This window comes from Kogia breviceps, chromosome 17 (assembly GCF_026419965.1).
Source record: "Kogia breviceps isolate mKogBre1 chromosome 17, mKogBre1 haplotype 1, whole genome shotgun sequence".
Lineage (NCBI taxonomy): Eukaryota > Metazoa > Chordata > Mammalia > Artiodactyla > Physeteridae > Kogia > Kogia breviceps.
Genome location: NC_081326.1, coordinates 51,732,084 through 51,745,802, shown reverse-complemented (window position 1 = coordinate 51,745,802; position 13,719 = coordinate 51,732,084). Strand labels below are relative to the sequence as shown.

The 13,719-nt window shown below is 37.0% G+C and overlaps 1 protein-coding gene and 1 non-coding gene across 3 annotated transcripts in view; one reads left to right on the top strand and one right to left on the bottom strand.

Annotated features, from left to right (window-relative positions):
* Window positions 1–13,719, bottom strand: part of EBAG9 (estrogen receptor binding site associated antigen 9) — a 28,973-nt gene extending 15,254 nt beyond the window's left edge. Inside the window, exons 1-3 of one of the 2 annotated variants that reach the window (XM_059043506.2) lie at window positions 13,491–13,719; window positions 12,290–12,370; window positions 3,067–3,164 (exon numbers count right to left, since the gene is read on the bottom strand). In XM_059043506.2, the coding sequence (XP_058899489.1) occupies window positions 3,067–3,149 (83 nt within the window). In that variant the 5' untranslated portion in view covers window positions 3,150–3,164; window positions 12,290–12,370; window positions 13,491–13,719. Of the gene's footprint in view, window positions 1–3,066; window positions 3,165–12,289; window positions 12,371–12,938; window positions 13,290–13,490 lie in introns of those variants that run through there. The other variant, XM_059043505.2, reaches the window with a different exon arrangement.
* Window positions 6,592–6,698, top strand: LOC131744281 (U6 spliceosomal RNA). Its single transcript, XR_009332070.1, has one exon. It is a non-coding gene; the product is annotated as a U6 spliceosomal RNA (small nuclear RNA).

Sequence of the window (13,719 nt, the reverse complement as noted above, 5' to 3'; positions counted from 1 at the left end):
CCTCTCCTGTTGTGGAGCACAGGCTCCCAACGCACAGGTTCAGCGGCCATGGCTCACGGGCCCAGCCGCTCCACGGCATGTGGGATCTTCCCAGACCGGGGCACGAACCCACGTCCCCCACATCGGCAGGCGGACTCTCAACCACTGCACCACCAGGGAAGCCCAAGAGAAGGTCTTTTTCAATTTTTGAATTATTTATTTTAATAATTAACAATTGTTAAGATATGAAAAGAAAAATTTGTTAAGATATGAGAGGAAAAGGCATATATCAAATATCTTTTAAATATTTTAAAAATACTGGACAGGATAACACAACAGCTTCTTGGCTTAGGATTCAGAATTATAGTCAAACTGAGGAATATAAAGCCAAAAACAAAAACAAACTGATTTCAAACCATGCTCCTAAGAGTACTGTGAATTCTGTAAGTGAAGCTCTTGGATACCTATGCTGTTTTAACCAGGGTAGCTGGGATTTTGTTTTACATAGTTGGTTTCTCATTAAGATTACTATTAAAAACTATTAAGAAGTTTGAAAATCACTAGGTTGAACTATGAACTGTACCCAACAAGTTTTAAGGATTAGTGGGAAAAGTACTATATTAAAGAAGATAAGTATTGTCAGAGTTGTTAAGAGCATGGGCTATGGAATCTGTGTAAACCATGGTTTTCAATGTTACTTCTATTAATTATGAATCTAGTTAGAATTACCTATCTCTCAGCCTCAGTATCCTCATCTGTAAAAGGCAGGTATTCAAACCTACCTTTGCAAGGTTGTTGTTAGGATTTAACTGATATTTAAAGTAGCTAGATACTAGACTGTGCCTGCTTTTTAATAAGACACTAAAAAATGGCAGCTATTATAAATGATTAGTCACTTGCTTCATTTCAAATAATCTATGAAGCATCTGCTTAGAACTAGTTGGTAAAGTCAGCTAAGTTTAGAAATCATACTTTGTTTAAAGGATGAATAAAAAAAGTAATAGTCTACTACTCAATTTATGATGTAAACGTGGTATTTTAGAACACATGATCTAGGTTCTTTCTGACAAGAAAAGCTTATTCTAACAAAGGGTCAGTTTTCTTTAAAACTGAACATACAATCAATCCTAAACATATTTATGTTGACAAGAGAACTTCATAGTGACAACAAAAATGTCCTTAATATTTTTAAATCAAATGCAGTATCTTATACTAAAAGTAATCTATATTCAACAAAAGTTTTAGAAAATAACAGATGCAAAGAGAAAAACACCTATAATTTATCACCACTGTTAACACAACTACTTCTTTTTAACCTCCAGCCTCCTAGCATTAATTAATACCCATACTCATCCTGCTTTAACCTAGTTTTTTTCTGGCTTTGCTACTTCTAACAATAAATTCAATGCCACTTAATCTTCAGAGTTTTAGTAGTTATAAAATGGCCATTTAGCTTGAGATTACATTTCCTATCCTCCCTTGCAGCTAGGTGGCTAAGCTCTGGATAATACACTGTGAACAGAATTGTGTGTAACTTCTAAATCATATCCACTAAAAAAAAGAGCTGATTGCCCTCCATTTCCTCTTTTATTCTATCCCACTCCTACTGTGTTGGTACTTTTTTCACAGTACTCTTAGGCCAAAAGAAATACCTAACAATTCCACTGATTAAGTAGTTAGGCCCAAACAATTCAATACTTATGTATGTCCTATCTGTTTAGTAGCCATTACAAAAAAATACATATGAATTTAAAGAAAAAATAATACGTTGATTTCACTCTTTAATAACCACAATTACTTATTAATGGAATATGTGTGCCTGTTGGATACTGCACAGCTTCTCAAGCCTTGGACTCACCCTTATTTTCTGTTCCATATTAATTTTGGTTTAGTACTTGCTTTTAATTACAACCTAGCTTTGCAAAGATAGGTCACCCAAAATACAAGTAAACAAAAACTTATCTCAAATATTCAAGAACATCATCAAAACATACTGCAGAATCTAATGTTGCAAATGTGAACTACCTTGAGCCAACAGTTTGTTTAGTGTTTAATAGACACTATCACATTCACTGTGTTCTGTTGGAAAATTTAAAGTATCCTACAAGTACCCCATGAGTGTAATGCAAGCCCTGAAGTACCTTGGCATATGGTTTAGGAACTATAGCTCTAGGGTCCGGTAGTATGACAAAATAGAAGGAATCTGAGTCTCTGAATGACTTACTGAAGCAGAAGGACTTATCTACCCTGGACTACCTGTACATTCTGGAATATTATTTAAGAGACAAAAAAAAAATCTATTCTGTTTAGGGTTTCTCTGTTAAAGTTTTTATTTTTTTAAACATAAAAATAACACTCCTAATGTAGTATGTAAAGAAATACCTATGGGGGCTTCCCTGGTGGCGCAGTGGTAAAGAATCTGCTTGCCAATGCAGGGGACAGGGGTTTGAGCCCTGGTTCCAAAGGATCCCACATGCCACAGAGCAACTAAGCCCGTGTGCCACAACTATAGAGCCTGCGCTTTAGAGCCTACAAGCCACAACTACTGAAGCCCAAGTGCCTAGAGCCCATGCTCTGCAGTGGGAGAGGCCACCACAATGAGAGGCCCGTGCACCACAAAGAAGAGTAGTCCCCGTTCGCCGCAACTGGAGAAAGCCCGCACATAGCAACAAAGACCCAATGCAGCCAAAATTAAATTTAAAAAAAAAAAAAGAAAAAAAGAAATACCTATGCCTAATTCCACCTAACCACCTTAAAACATCCTGATAATAAAACAATTATGTACATAAAAACTTTCTGATGATTACAACAAAGAAAGTTAATTTGTTTATCTCTGAAATTCTATAGTACTAAGAATGTTATTTTAATGGAAGATTTAAGAATTTGAAAGAACTGAACCTCTACTTTCTAGATCTGAAAAAATATAAAAAATCTGAAAAAATATTTTAAAAACTAGAGATTAATAAATAAATATTGCAATCAAGATATTTAGCTTAAATATAATATGTCCTGCCTTTTTGTAGTTATAAAGGTATCTAAAATCAGCAAGAAGACAACCAGGTCAATTTGAACATAAAATTTCTTTACCTGCATATTAATCTCTTTAGGAATGAGAATACTGTTGCTAGGCAGGTACAAACTTTAAATAACCGAAACTGTGTGATAGCCATGGTGGGAATCAAAACCTGTGGAAAAAAGCACAAAAATAAATGCATTAAGGTGATTTCATAAGCTATATTCATGTTCTGAAGTCAACCTGAAAAGTACTACTATGAACTGTAAAAATCAGACATATTTTTTACTTTCCTTTAGAAAGTACAAATATAACATAGTAAATTTAAAAATTAAAATGTAAATCATAGACAATAAAGTTTTGAACAGTTTTGAATGGTTGGGAGGAAAAAAAACCTTTTCAAACTATTCTCAGAATGGTTTTTGAATTGTACTTAAATTATCTATTTACAATTTATTTGTAATTTGTTTTCTATTAAAAAATGAAAAATCAAAAAAGTATAAAACAGTATATACTGAGTCTTTTGTACCTTTTGAAATTTGAATCATATGAACATATTAATACTATTCAAAATATTTGAAACTTTTAACTTCTAGATAGATACATTTTATCATACCCATTTTGTAGATGAGGAAATTAAGAGAAGTCAAATAACTTATGGGCACATAGCTAATAAACTGGAAGTGAACTATAGAGATCATCTAGTCCAGTGGTTCACATATATTTAAAGAAATAATGATAACTGGGCCCACCCCTAGTAAATCAATTAAGTCATATTCTCTGAGGGGTAAGGTCCAGTTATAGCTAATAAGCCAAAAGAGAAGATAGAAAATACTCAATAGAAAAGGTAGCAGAAAACAAGGTAAAGGGGAACAAATATTAGACGGGACAACAAATAGCAAGAGGATAGAATTAAACCCAACTGGAGCAATAATCTCATTAAATGCAAATTTAAAGCCAGAAATTGTTAGATAGGATTAAAAAAAAGGAATTATATCATTACATGCTGCCTGCAAAAAATGTACTTTAAGTATAAAAACACAAACAGGTTAAAAGCAAAAGGATGAGGGAAAAATATACCATGTTAACACTAATTGAAAGAAAGTTAAATTGACTATTTCAATGTCAGAGAGTAGATTTTTAGGGAAAATAATATTAGCAGGCATAAAAATGTTCATTTCATAATGATAAAGGGGTCAGTTAATCAAAAGTACATAAGAACCCAAAACACATGTCCCTAATAACAAATTATGCCAATATCATAAAAGAGGGGTGACATTCTACTAGAGAGTCTGCAAATATGAAGAGGATATTGAGAAAGTATAACTTTATGCCTATATTTGACAAGATGAAATGGACAAATTTCTTGAAAGAAAGAAGTTATGAAAGCACAGCAAGAAAAAATAGATAACCTGAAAATCTCTGTATTTATTAAAGAAACTAAATTTGTAGTTAAAAATCCCCCAAGCCCAGATGGCTTCATGAGTGAATTCTATCAAATACGTAAGAAGTAATACCAATTCTACACACACTGCCAGAAAACTGAAGGAGAGGGATTTTTTTATCAACTCACTCTTTGAGGCTACCATTACACTGATACTAATCTAGACCAAAGACATTATCAGAAAAGAAAACAAGAGACCAGTATCTTATGAACAGACACAAAATCCTTAAAAACAACCAACTAGAAATAGAAGGGAACTTTCTCAACCTGACCAAGGACATCTATGAAAAACCCATAGTAACATGAGACTTAATGGTGAAAAACTAGACACTTCCCACCTAAGATTATGAATAACATAAGCACATCTGCTTTTGTCACCTCTGCTCAACACCATAGTAGAGGTTCTGGCCAGTACAATCAAGCAAGAAAAGGAAATAAAAAGCATTCAGATTGGAAAGGAAGAAGTAAAACTGTATCTATAGTCTATGTAGAAAATTCAATGGAATCTATAATCAACTGTATTTTTATATGTTAGCAACAAATGATCACAAACTAAAATTTTTAAAAATTATAAAGTACAGAAAATATATAGTACTTAGGGACAAATCTAATGAAAGACTTATGTATTGGAAACTATAAAATATTGCTGAGAGAAATTAAAAGACCCTTATTAACTTAAAGATCTTTCATGGCTCAAAGACTTGATACTGTTAAGATATCAAATCTCCCTAAATTGAACTACAGGTTCAGTGAAATCCCAATCAAAATCTCAGCAAGCTTTTTTCTCTAAAATTTGATAAGCTAATTCTAAAATTCATATAGAAACGTAAAGGACCTATAACGGTCAAAACAATGTTGAAAAAAATCAAAGCAGAACGGCTAATACTACCTTATTTCAAGATTCATTATAAAGCTACAGTAATCAAAATGATGTAGTACTGGAGTCAAGACTGATAAATAGATCAATGGAACAGAATGGAACGTATAGAAATAGACCCACAAAATATGAACAACTGAAATTTATGAACATGTGAAGGCCATTCAGTGGAGAAGGGACAGTCTTTCTGACTAATAGTGCTGGAAAAACTGGATACCCATATGCCAAAAAAACGCCACCAAAACCCAAAAAACTTCAATCCATATTTCACACCATTTACAAAAAGTACTCAAAATAGACCACAGATGTAAATATAAAACCTAAAACTAGGACTTCCCTGGTGGCACAGTGGTTAAGAATCTGCCTGCCAAGGCAGGGGACATGGGTTCGAGCCCTGGTCCGGGAAGCTCCCACATGCCACAGAGCAACTTAAGCCCATGCACCACAACTATTGAGACTGTGCTCTAGAGCCCACAAGCCACAACTATGGAGCCTGTATGCCACAACTACTTAAGCCCATGCACCTAGAGCCTGTGCTCTGCAACAAGAGAAGCCACTGCAAGGAAGAGTAGCCCTCACTTGCTGCACTTAGAGAAAGCCACGAGCAGCAATGAAGAGCCAACGCAGACAAAAATAACAAAAGCTAAAACTACAAAACTTCTAGAAAAATAAAATTGGACAAAATCTTTGTGACCTGGGTTAGGCAAAGATTTTTTTAGATATGACACCAAAAGCACAATCCATTAAAAAAAATGGATAAACAGGGCTTCATCAAAATTTAAAATTTCTGGGCTTCCCTGGTGGCACAGTGGTTGGGGGTCCGCCTGCTGATGCAGGGGACGCGGGTTCGTGCCCCGGTCCGGGAGGGTACCGCATGCTGCGGAGCGGCTGGGCCCATGAGCCGTGGCCGCTGAGCCTGCGCGTCCGGAGCCTGTGCTCCGCAGCGGGAGAGGCCACCGCAGTGAGAGGCCCTCGTACCGGGAAAAAAAAAAAAAATTTAAAATTTCTACAATTCAAAAACACTGTTAAGGGAATAAAAAGACAAGCCACAGACTGGAAGAAAATCTTTGCAAAGCATATATCTGATAAAGAACTTGTATCTGCAATACATAAGAACCTCTCAAAACTCAGTAAGAAAACAGCTTAATTTTTTTTTTTAATGGGCAAAAGGTGTGAATAGACACTTCACCAAAGAAGATATACAATGGTAAATAAGTACATTGAAATAATGGTCAGCATCATTAATCATCAGAGAAATGCAAATTAATACAACACTTAGTGCTCACTTTGGCATCACATATACTAAAATTGGAACAATACAGAGAAGATTAGCATGGTCCCTGTGCAAGGGTGACACGCAAATTCGTGAAGCATTCCATTTTTTTTCACTTTGTTATACAGCAGAAACTAACACAACATTGTAAAACAATTATACTCCAATAAAGATGTTAACAAAAAAACACTTAAAAACCATTACACACATGTTAAAATGGCTCAAATTAAAAATATCAAGTACTGTCAAGGATGTGAAGCAACCATAACTCTCATACACTGGTCGTGGGAAAGTAAAATGATACAGCGATTTTGGAAAACATCTGGCAGTTTCTTACAAAGTTAAACCAACATGTAGCATATGACCCAACCATCCTACTCTTAGGAATTTACCCAAGATAAATGAAACCATACACCCATTCAAAAACGTGCTGTTTTTGAATAGCAGCTTTATTTTTAATAGCTCCAAACTGGAAACAACCCAAATGTACATCAACAGGTGAATGGATAAACAAATTGTGGTATATACATATAATAGAACACTACTCAACAATGAAAAAGAATGAACTACTACTGCAAGCAATAGCATGGATATATCTCAAAATAATTAAGCTGAATGAAAGAAGCCAGACAAAAAAAGAATATATACTATATGATCCCATTTATTAAAAAAAAAACTCTAGAAAATACAAACAAATCTCTAGTGACAGAAAATAGATCAGTGGTGCCTTGAGACGGGGCAGGAAGGGGTGGGAAGGATGGAGTACAAAGGAGCATGAGTAAACACTTTTGGAGGTACTGGATACACTTACTATTTTGATTGTGGTGATGGTTTCACAGGAGTGTATATATTAATCAAAACTGATAAAATTTTACATTAAAAATGTGCAGTTCATTTTGTGTCAACTGTAGCTCAAAAATCTAGTAAAAACTATCTAATAAGACATTAAAAAAAACAGTATTATGTCACGAGTTTTCAGATTCTGATTAGAATCTTAAAAGAAGTCATTAATACCATTATTTTATATTGATTATTTGTAACTATGGAGAGCCAATTTTCAGTAGGAAACTAAGTCAATTAGTGACAAGAAACATATTACAGAATTTCTCTAGGAATGGAACTCTGATTTCACAACAGCATTTCAACATACCATAATAGCTAACTCTAACTCTAATACAAGCTTTCTTAGTGCTTTACATGTAATAACTCATTTAATGCTCAGAACAACCCTATGAAGGACTGGAGGTAAGTACTATTTTATTCCTATTTTAGATAGGGAAACCAAGGCACAGAGTGGTTAAGTAAGCTGCCCAAAGACACAGAGCTGTTAAGTTACAAAATTGGAATCTGAACCCAGGTAGTCTAATGATTGAGTCCTAAAAGATCACACTCATACTGCCTCCCTATGATTAAATCAAAAGATATGATTTATATAAAAGAAATGCTAAGGAACTGGAAACTAGTTAAAGCCGTGGCAACCACAGGATAAAAAAAATTCTCAAAAATGGCAAAACAGGTATTATTTTGCTAGCCTTTTAAACATCATCATTATTTCCAAATATTTCTTTACACATTTTAGTCACCTATACCATATATGTACTACTTATATTATCCTAACAATCACTAATTTAAATATTTCTTAAAATGAGTTTTGGCATAAGTTAGAGTTAAATATATTAAGTAACCATAAGTTTCCTCATTCAGAGACTCAAAATAAATACACAAGAGGTAAAAGGAAACTAAAATTTGTTAATTCATGAGAGATGGTTATTTTTCCAGTATAGAGGTAAAGTAGATCACATGTTAAATCAAGTCACAAGTAATTACAGGTATGTATACAAACACACAAATGAATGATGTTTCTGACAATGGAATTTTATGTTTTAGCTTTTCCTTGCCTTTCATCTGTCAAAGGAGGAAAATCACTGAGTAAGCATTTAGAATCATGATTCTTATGTTGGGGTAATTTGAATATATCAATGTATCATCCAACTTCTTAGCTTTCTCAACCAGCAAACTTAAGATACACTGAAGTTAACTTTTCTGTTCAAGGTGAGGCAAAAACTAATAACAAAGTCACAACTAAAACTTATCCTACTCCTAGTCCATCAGTAAAAAGTTTCCAAGCAATCATTATAGTCGGTTAACACCAATATTTGGAGTAGAGTGATTCCATAAAACAAAAAGAAAACATAATTTAATATTTTTTTCCAAAATAAAAAAACATAAACAGTATATTTGGACTTCAGTTCTATACATATTTACTTAAAAGGGAATAAAATGTAACTTAAGTAATAATGATCATGGAGCCAAATTAAAAGGATAGCTGTATGTTCCATCTACGCAAAACTGAGATGCTGACTTTTATTTTTAAATTATCTTATATGGGTATAAGATAAGCAATGAAATTTAAAATATAATATAAATATTTAAATCTCCCTGGATAAATATACCATCACTGTACTAATATGCTATTTTAAGAAGTATTTCATGTGGATTAAAGGAGAGAGCACTGCTTTGTTTTCAATTACTAGATATGAGCAATAATCTCCTAAAGTCTTGAAAAGAGCATGTAGGGCTTCCCTGGTGGCGCAGTGGTTGAGAATCTGCCTGCCAATGCAGGGGACACGGGTTCGAGCCCTGGTCTGGGAAGATCCCACATGCCGCGGAGCAACTAAGCCCGTGCGCCACAACTACTGAGTCTGCGCGTCTGGAGCCTGTGCTCCGCAACAAGAGAGGCCGTGACAGTGAGAGGCCCGCGCACCGCGATGAAGAGTGGCCCCCGCTCGCCACAACTAGAGAAAGCCCGCACGCAGCAATAAAGACCCAACACAGCCAAAAATAAATAAATAAATAAATTTATAAAAAAAAAAAAAAAAAAAAGAAAAGAGCATGTAATAATTTTCTCAACTAGTAAGATATTACACTGACTGGTTAAAAATTACATAATAAAAGATGGTATTCGCCTCTGATTGGGGGGATGGTATAGAAGCATAGAAGCATGAGGGAACTAAGGTCTGTATCTCAATTTGAGTGGTGGCAACATCAGTTTATTTTACTGTATACACTGCTTGTGTACTATACCTTAATATGAAAGTTCAAAACAAAACAAAAATAATAAAAGCGAAACAAAACCAGAAAGCAAGGAAAATGCAGTTAACTCTTGCAGTACCTGATCCTAAACTGCTCTGTAGAGCCACTATTGCTAATTCCTTCTAAAGAAAGGCAAAACACTTTCTACTTCTAGGGTTAGAAGGGTGTAAAGGGCAAGCAGACTCTTTTCGGTAAGAAGAGTTCCAAAAGGCTCCCTTAGCAATGCTCATGCATTTTGTACATGTGCAGGTTGTATTGCATATGCGTTGAATGATTTTCTGAATGCCTATGCCTGGAGCTGGCCTACTAACTGAGAGGATGAAAAGAACGTGACTCGAAAATAAACTGAACGAAGAAAATATTAAGAATTTCACTGTTCAAGTAACTAAAACACTTCTATCAAAAACATCCCCAGGGCTTCCCTGGTGGTGCAGTGGTTGAGCGTCCGCCTGCCGAGGCAGGGGGCGCAGGTTTGTGCCCCAGTCCAGGAATATCCAACATGCCGCTGGTGGGCCTGCGCGTCCGGAGCACGTGCTCCGCAACGGGAGAGGCCGCAACAGTGAGAGGCCTGCGTACCGCAAAAAAAAAAAATCCCCAAACAGCAATTTAACAGGATTCAAAAAATGCAACGTCTTTGACTCCTCCTTTCTCTTATCCCCTTACATGCAAACTGCCAAAAAGACCTAATTCCATTTCCTAATACTATACATATTCTTCCCTATTTCCACTGCAATCTCCCTAGCATAAGCCTTTATAACTTCTTGCTGAACTATTGCAGTCTTTTTAATTGCAGTATTTTTCTCTTACTGCACGTATATTTTCTATTTCGTACCATAGTTATTTCTATATACTGTATTCATGCTGTACAATCCTTCCCGTGAGGATCTTATTCATCTGTTACCTCCAATTACTATTTGCAAAATAAGACGTGAAAGAAAGGTTTGATTGCTGCAGTATGAGCAGAATGATGTGAACAATTAAGATGATGAACAAAAGCTTCATTTTAAAGCTAATTTGTCAAGAATAAAACTCTCAACCAAAAGAAAGCAAATTTCCGTAAATGAAGATTTAGCCTAAATTTTCACAAAAATTAGAAACAAAAAAAGAGAGCTAGAAAAGAGACCGTAGAGCATGTGGCATTAGGGAGAAAAGGGGAAAGAGTAGAGGAGATACTCTATCAGGATGTTTTGAAGGGAGGAGACATTTAATATTTAAGGACTGGGGAAAAGAGTCGGTCTCAGGATTTACATGAATGAAGAGATGAGAATAAGTTTCATATAAAGGCTTGGTAACAACAGTCATTACCCTGCCACAAATATTGCTATGTGTCATTGTTCAATAAGTATTTGTCAACTTGAATGACTTTAATGGTAACTAAAAATAAAATGTAAAGTTTTGTTCCAACAGTAAATCAGAAAGTGGGACTATTATTGACACCAGAATAGAATCCTCTCCCTAGCAATTAAGAATATCCTCATTCTGTGGAAAAGTTGCTTTTGTGATTAATAAGAGAAAAACTAATATTCACTGACTAGCTACTATGTGCCAAGCACTACTTAAGTATTATCTCACCATAAAACCATCTTATGAGATAGATATTATTGTTCTCTTTTCAGACAATTGAAGCAGAGACTAAGCTCATGTTTCCATGTTCCCACACCCAATGATCTAGATTCAAATCTAGGTCTATTTAATTCAAAAGCCAAGAACACCTCACTAATAATAAACATTCTTAGTAATTCAGTGATGGTATTATAATTTCCAAGATAAATTTTCCAACCAATTGCAACTGAAATGGGGGAAAATGCAATCATGTTAACAATTAAACAACACTTTTGATTTTATCAATTATACTAATTTGAAGGTAGGAATCAGTTCTTTGGGACCCATATTTACTTAATGTTCCAATCCATTTCTGTGTGTGTGTGTGTGTGTTGTGTATCACACACATGTATATTTAGCACCTACTATGTAACCCCGGGGGATGGGAAACACTACTGACCCAGTACACAGAAACCCTGTGTACTCTGCTCAACTGTCACAAGCTAGTGACAATGCAAGGGACTAGGGAGGCAGGGCCCCATCAGTCTTGCTCAGTTGGTAGGTCTTAGCCAATGCTAAGCACATTGTAGGTACTCAAATATTTGTTGAACGAAGGGAAATTATCATTCCTTGAGCACAGTATAGTTCTAGACACTGTATCTTCTATGGCCTCACTGAAATCCTAAAGACAAACAAAGGAGGTGACTTTCACTATTCCCATTTAACAGATGAGGCTCAACTGCTAGTGAAGTTCACATTCACTCACCAGATGTTAAAGAGACTGACCCCAAAGCCCAGGCTCTTCCCACACCACATCCCATTTAAGAAACCTCTTCTTAAATTTTACACTCATTGCCTCAGCTGATTTTTGAAACGCTTTCTAGTTCACCAATCTGAGAAGTACACATCTTAAGCTACTTGCATTTTTACCCTATCGAAATAATTTCTAGAACTGAGAAATGCTAATATAATCTAATTTTAAAATTAAAGTTTCCTTAAAAATTACTACAAAAATACAAAAACTTGAGATATAGCCGAAATAAGGTTCAGAACCATAAAGCAACCTACCCTCAGCGCTTCTGGACAAATGACATCTCTAGGAAATCAACAGGAATGACAGCTTGGCTGTGTCAAGTGAAAAAGATTCACCTACAATTTTAAAAAAGAATGCTGCATTAGAAACTGAAAGAGTAAATGTATCCTTCCTCCCTGTAATTCCATGTAAACTGCTGGTGAGATCTTTTCAGTAGAGTCACTATATCACAAATTGTTAAATAAGCCAAGCCAAAATCTATGTTGGTACACACTAAACAAGGCACTAATTGCTGCATTTCTAAAACTATATTTTCATTTTTTTAATACCAAAATTTGAAACACCATATAATCTAGTACAGTACAGAATATCCTCAAATTAAGTTTGTAAATCTCTGAAGTAGGTTAAGGTATATCACAAGGCTCCAAAAATAAAACCACCTGACCTCACTTAAATTTGAAAAACCAGTCCGGTAGCGGCAAGAGAAGGGGAATTAGAAGAACGTGAGAGCGGGGAAACACTGGACCATCTAAGGCAACTCAAAGTCAGGCCCTCAAATACCACTGAGGCTCTTACAAAGGCAGAGTAAAGTCTCCTGAAAGGCTCAAAAGGAACGAGTTTCATAACTAAAATGTTTTAACTTCGGATTACCCACTTGAAATTGTCTGATAAAAAAAATCATACCCACTGTACAGATGCGAAAAACAGGAGCGTTTTCAGGTTGCACAATCCGACGCCATATGTACGGCGTTTGGTGAAAACGCTCTCAATTGCTCCAAGTGGGTGCCGAGTGGACTGGGATTTGGATTTTAGAAAAATCTGCTTGGGAAGGAGCAAGGCCTGTAGAGGATGGGCAGGAAGAACGGGAAATATTCCCTGTGGGGGGTGAATCTGGGGACTCGGGAATTCCGGTTGGAGCCCCGCAGCACGGTCTCCCACGCGTGAGCTCGCATGGTGAGGGCTGCACGCCCGGGGCCCGCTCCGGGTCGCGGTTCCCTCACCCCAGAGGTCACCCTGACCCGGAAACAGTACCATAGAGTGGCAGTCGGCCTCGGTAGGGGGAAACCGGGGGGAGGGGCGAAAAGGAAGGTGGGAGGGCGGGAAGTGCGGGGCAGAGACGAGGGCTAACTGAGGAGGGGCAGAGGACACCCAGCCCCCCGCCAAGACCCGGGTCCGGATCGGGATGGGGGTGGGGGAGGGAAGCCCCTCGAGGGCGCGCGAGCCGCACACACTCACCTGCCCCTCCCCCTCCCCGCCCGCCCGGCGGAGGCTCCGAGCTGCCGCGGGCTGCGCGCGCACACAAGGCGCGCGCACGCGCGCTGTCGGTCGCTTCCTCGAGCTTGCGCTCCGCCGGTTCAGTCCCAGCCCCGCTCATTCAAAGCCGGGCGCGCGCTCCGTCTCAGCCGCCGCTGCCGCCGCGCAGCTGCCATAGTCACCCCCTAGTCGGGAAACCCTCCCCCAGCCC